Source organism: Halyomorpha halys, unplaced genomic scaffold (assembly GCF_000696795.3).
Source record: "Halyomorpha halys isolate HHAL.00 unplaced genomic scaffold, Hhal_1.1 Scaffold10252.1, whole genome shotgun sequence".
Classification (NCBI taxonomy): Eukaryota; Metazoa; Arthropoda; class Insecta; order Hemiptera; family Pentatomidae; genus Halyomorpha; species Halyomorpha halys.
In genome coordinates, this window is record NW_027108391.1 from 1 (window position 1) to 5,551 (window position 5,551).

General features: G+C 29.5%; 2 protein-coding genes across 2 annotated transcripts; one reads left to right on the top strand and one right to left on the bottom strand.

Moving 5' to 3' along the window:
* Positions 1 to 2,178: 2,178 nt before the first annotated feature.
* On the bottom strand, positions 2,179 to 2,595 carry LOC106692209 (ATPase inhibitor mai-1, mitochondrial; the record flags this gene model as incomplete). Its single annotated transcript, XM_067046702.1, is given in 2 exon segments — positions 2,179 to 2,320; positions 2,436 to 2,595. Coding segments are annotated over 2 exon segments (213 nt in total), but the record flags the coding sequence as incomplete, so codon positions are not given.
* A 320-nt stretch (positions 2,596 to 2,915) lies between these two features.
* LOC106692208 (solute carrier family 25 member 32) lies at positions 2,916 to 4,346 on the top strand (the record flags this gene model as incomplete). The annotated part of the gene is given in 5 exon segments (XM_067046701.1): positions 2,916 to 3,407; positions 3,482 to 3,632; positions 3,709 to 3,846; positions 4,024 to 4,135; positions 4,233 to 4,346. Coding segments are annotated over 5 exon segments (669 nt in total), but the record flags the coding sequence as incomplete, so codon positions are not given.
* Positions 4,347 to 5,551: the final 1,205 nt, after the last annotated feature.

Consider the following 5,551-nt stretch of genomic DNA (forward strand, 5'->3'; position numbering starts at 1 on the left):
AGATGATAACAATTATTAATAAATCCAGCATCTTAAAAACTCCATCGATGGAAGTGGCAATTATGTAAAAATATAGACAAATATTAAAATGACATAAATTTCATAAAAGATAAATAAAATTTTGTATTTCTAAAAAATATAGGAGACTCTTAGGATTACCCTCACACTAATTAAAAAAGTACTAATGGAAAAATCCATGGTATTATGGCATTTGATAAATGATTTCAATGAAAAAGATCAAGGTTCAAAATTTGTGTTGAGAGCTAATTAGCATCTTGGATTTATCCTAATGTATCCTTAAGCTAACAAAATGTACTGCTGGATTCCAGTAAGACCTCAGGGTTAAATAGTTCTGGGTTCATTCAATTTTACAGCTTAACTTAACCTGAATGTGAAAATTACGGTTGACCTTCTCTCAATTAAACCTATCTCCTAACAAAAGATTTTATAATCCGTTTATATAAAATTTTCAAATGAAATTTCATTGACCTACAATATTAAACTTTAACATTCACTAGGTATGATCAACATAATAAACCATTTTAATAAATCTTGTGATAATATTTTATACAATAATTTTCAATATTATATTAACATTATTACATATATATTACTTTATATAATCCATAAAACAAATTCATGGGAGTAGATATGCAGAATAATTGAGTAAACTGCAGATTTAAAGTTTTAGCAAAAAAAATGGTGTTGTACAATGGTGACCATTCATATCAGTGCTGTGTAAGTACCTGGAAACTTTACAATATGAAAGCAAGATACTATTGCTTGATTCCAAATTTTATATTGCCAGAAGCTTGTAACAATCTGAGTGGATAAACATGATAGTTAAACCTATCAATGATCAAATGCGGAAATAAAAACCTGCTATAAATTTGGTATTATTGGTGAGGTAAGAAAGAAAAGAGAAAATTGATCATCAGAGATTGAGGAAAAGGTGTAGAGTAAGTAAAATTCAAACTATTTAAGAATAAAGGTGTAAAGATGTAATGTTAATTATGTTCAGATTACTTTAACACTTAACTTGAATAATTGTTAAAATTTAGAAAAAAAAAATGAATTATTTCTTTTACATTTTTTTATGAACAAATAAAATTCTAATATAAATAAACAACCATACTTACTTTAGAAAAAATAAAAAGTTAATAATATGAGATAGGCCAATGTTGCATGAACCAGAACATTTTGCAATTGTGATAGAACAAAATATTTGTTTTAATATTATTTCTTCATTAAGCTACTCTAAAAATACATTAGGCATTTGATTTTCAAACTAACAGGTTACACCAACTTATTTGTGTTTCACTTTGACTGCACCCCAACCATCTTCTACTCGTACTCTAAAAATATTTCTTTGAAAAAAAAAAAAACTAATTTTATGCTTGACCATTGGTTCACACATTACAAATGATTAATCTTAAATAAACCATTGAATCAGGCTGATGACAACATGAATATTTTTACAAAATATGAGTCAATAGCAGATCCAGGAATTTTCTGAAGGAGCATACCTTTGCACTAGGTGTACCCCATACACTTAAGTAAAGGGTTGCCAATCCTTACCTAGAATTTAAACTATAAAGGGGTTGGTTCAGGGGCCCAGTGGGGTGGGGGCAGGAGGATTACTTTCATTACATGGCAGTCCTACAGAGTGAAAACTTGATTCCCCTCGTCATGATTACAATAGGGTGGCAACTTGCAGATACCCTTCAACAACATGTCAGAAATGAAGAGGCATGAAGTATAAAAAAGATATTGGTTACAGAACAATTTAATGAACTTTTTTTTAAATGAATTCCAGACAGGACTGAAAAGTCCCCAATGGCAGTTGTGCCTACCATTTGCAACACCTTAGAGACATACATATCACTATGGTGAAAATGTTAATCTAAATAATCAAACTTAAAATAAATTAAATTTTAATGAACAATATATTCTTCAATTAAGGACATAATTAAAGTGTCTGTTATAGATCTTATAAAAGATATTTATCAAGATAAAAAAATATTTTGACCATCCAGAGCTCATCTTCCCCCACCTGGATCTGTCAGTGGAAGGAGACGTGTATTACAAAAGTATAATAAATAAATCGACTGATTTAAATTAAATACTAGATAAGATTAACAAAAAGTATCAATGTCATAGAGTAAAAAACAAACTTACTAATCTATTAAAATATTCTCCTTCTAACCCAGCTTCTCTTTTCCCAAAGCTACCTCCAGCCTGTCTTACTGAGCCACCATCACCACCTCCTTGTCCTGCACCACTGCCCAGATCTCCCAAACCGGTAGAATAAGAATATTGGCTAGAAAAAATATCATTATAAATAAAAGGAATGGTATCAATCATATCAAATAGGCCTAGTACATTAATGATTCAAACAATTCTCTCTGCTATTCAAGTGAATTAATAAGACTAACCTCATATTAAAACCAGGAAGACTTACGAGTCTGGAATAAAGTTTGTTACTGAATAATGTTTTGCAAGACATTATTTTCACGCAATGTTAAAAATAACTACAATCCAAGTTTTGTAATATGAACAAACGCGAGGTTATTTCTCATCAGGTTAATTTTTCTTTCTCTTTTTATCAATTATTATATCAATGATGAATTGAGTTTCTAAAGCTAAATTCACTAAAAAAATAATTTTTTTATAATTTTTTTGAGTAGGCAGGTATAAATGAAATGTTCATTTATTTTCATTTGATATTGCATAAACTGTATATAAAAAAAGATATATGAAAACGTGTATGGTAAAGTAAAAACACACGTATTGTATTTTTATATAAATTTCTGTAGAACTTTAATATAACAAAAAAAATTATATTTCTCAATTTTCATCTAGATCCTTTTCATTTTGTAATTAGACTTAAAGTTGCATCATATGACAATCAGCTGTAAGAAATTGTAGTAACACCTCTGGTAGGCAGTGCAAAACTTAATTTCAGCCTAGGTCACGTTCGATCTCTTTGTGACATCTATTAGTTCGCTCATAAGAGTTGCCGTTGAATTCTTGTAACAAACGTAGTGTGTTTCTTTACGATGCCTCGAAGTTTTATGTGATTACCTTTGTTTTATTCCTTTGTCTGTGGTTGTTGGAATAATGGAAAGGAAAAATTTAGCCTTCAGTTCTGTTAGTTATCACAAGCCCTCCGATCTCCATTGATACCTGTGTCTCCTAAATTTTAGCCATTGCTGACCATAATGTTGCTGTCAATGCTGAAACAAAATTCGAAATGACATCTGTAAAAGCGTACACTTCTCCAACAAGCACCGCCAAAAGTGTTCTCCAGCATGTGAAGTATGAGCACATGATTGCTGGAATAACAGGTGGTGTGGCTTCAACACTCATACTTCATCCTTTAGACTTGATTAAAATCCGTTTTGCAGGTATATTATCATTTAATTATATTTTATGTCCCCTACTCTTACATTATGGTTTTAGTTACTTTTATTTAAAACAGTGTGTGATGGTCGATCACCAACTCCCCAGTATGATGGTCTCCGAAGTGCTGTCACTACAATTTTCCGCCAAGAGGGATTACGTGGACTTTATAAAGGAGTTACTCCCAATGTTTGGGGATCTGGAAGTGCTTGGGGTTTTTATTTTCTGTTGTAAGCTATCATCATCATTACTAATTATCAGTTATATTTGGTTTACAATTCAATTTTAATGTACTTATTATTTCAGTTACAATTCAATAAAGACATGGGTTCAAGGTGGTAACTCAAAAACTGCTCTTGGTCCTTCAATGCATATGCTTTTGGCAGCACAGGCTGGTGTATTGACTTTAATCATGACAAACCCAGTTTGGGTTGTAAAGACCAGGTAATTTATTAGTTGTATGCAATATATTTTGTTATTCTTTAGTTGTATTTTTAGTGTATATTTAAATATTCTTAAAGGATTCCCATATTGTGAGAGTCTAATGGGCTTTATTTTTGATCAGAGTTGATGTTTGTTGTCTTTATACCCCTAAAAGGGTATTTAATATTTTTTGAACAGGTTATGTTTGCAATATTCCAATGCAAAACCCCAAGCTGGGAGTGGCTATGCTGGTATGGTAGATGCGCTTATGACAATTTATAGACTTGAAGGTGTTCGAGGATTGTACAGGGTAAAGAAAAATACAACTTTAACATAATAATTATAATTTTAATATATATTTTGAGTGATAAATGTCATACACTTTTTTATATTTACCAACATTGCAGGGTTTTGTACCAGGAATGTTTGGTGTATCTCATGGGGCTATTCAATTCATGGCCTATGAAGAAATGAAAACTTTTTATAATCAATATAAGAATGCTCCAATAGATGCTAAACTGGTAAGAAAACATTTATAGTTCATTGTGTAGTAGAAAATAGAAGTACTTTAGGCTAGGAGGATATGTAATTAATTTTGTCAATATATATAAAATAACAGATAGATGATATTCCCTGTAATAGTGATCACTACTATCTTTAAAATGGCAGTGCCCAGGAAGCTGAAATTTTAAAACATGTAACTCAAGTTATTGTATACTGTTGTCATCCTTACCATAAACTTCTATTAATTTAATTGAACTGGGCGAAATAAAATCATTGATAACAACCAGTATTAATATATCAGTATCACATAAGATTTAAACTTTAAATGGACTATTTAGAATTTTATTATGGAGCGGCTATCAATAACTTATTTGTCTTTGACATTTGCGATATTATCCCTAGATTCTTGATGTTGAAAAATACCTATATCTAGAGCTTATCTGGTTCAATCACTAGGTCTCCAGTGTTCCTTTTCAGAAATCATTCATAACTTAAGTTATAATGGAATGTAATTGCATAGAAAAGTTTGATCTTAATCTGGAGTGAGTTGCAAAAATAAATTAGTAAAGAATACAGTTTGCTTTAAATAGTTATATATGGAATTATAATCTCAATTGTATTATGCTATATTGACAAATGTTACAGTGTGTATATTTAAGCATAATAAGTAATAGTAGTAATTTTACTTATTCATACGATATAGTTCATTTTACAAATAATTATTTTAAATTGAAAACTTGAATTATTATATATATATGTATATACAGATATATTACACAAAATGATTGAGAAAATCATATGGATTACTTTATACCCTCAATTTCTTAATACAAAACTATATGAAAATAAATATTTTTATCTAAGTTTTACATTATGTTTAACATTTTTGTGACATTTTGACCCTAATTTATTGGTCATTGTCAAACTACAATTCTCACTCACCCCTGTCATTGAAATACTGTTTTTTCCTTAAAATATAAATAATTTTAACTTATTGAAAAAAATTTTGTTATTTATTTTCTTGTTTTTTTTTTTGGGGGGGGGGGGCTTTTTTGTCTTATATTTTAAAGTCCAGACAAAGAAAAAATAGAATTAGAATAAGAAAACAAAAAAAAAATATAATAAGTTACTATATTTTTACAATAAGTACTTAACATAGACTATGTTGAATATGTTGTATTGTGTACATCACATAGAATATGTTGTATTGTGTGCATCACAT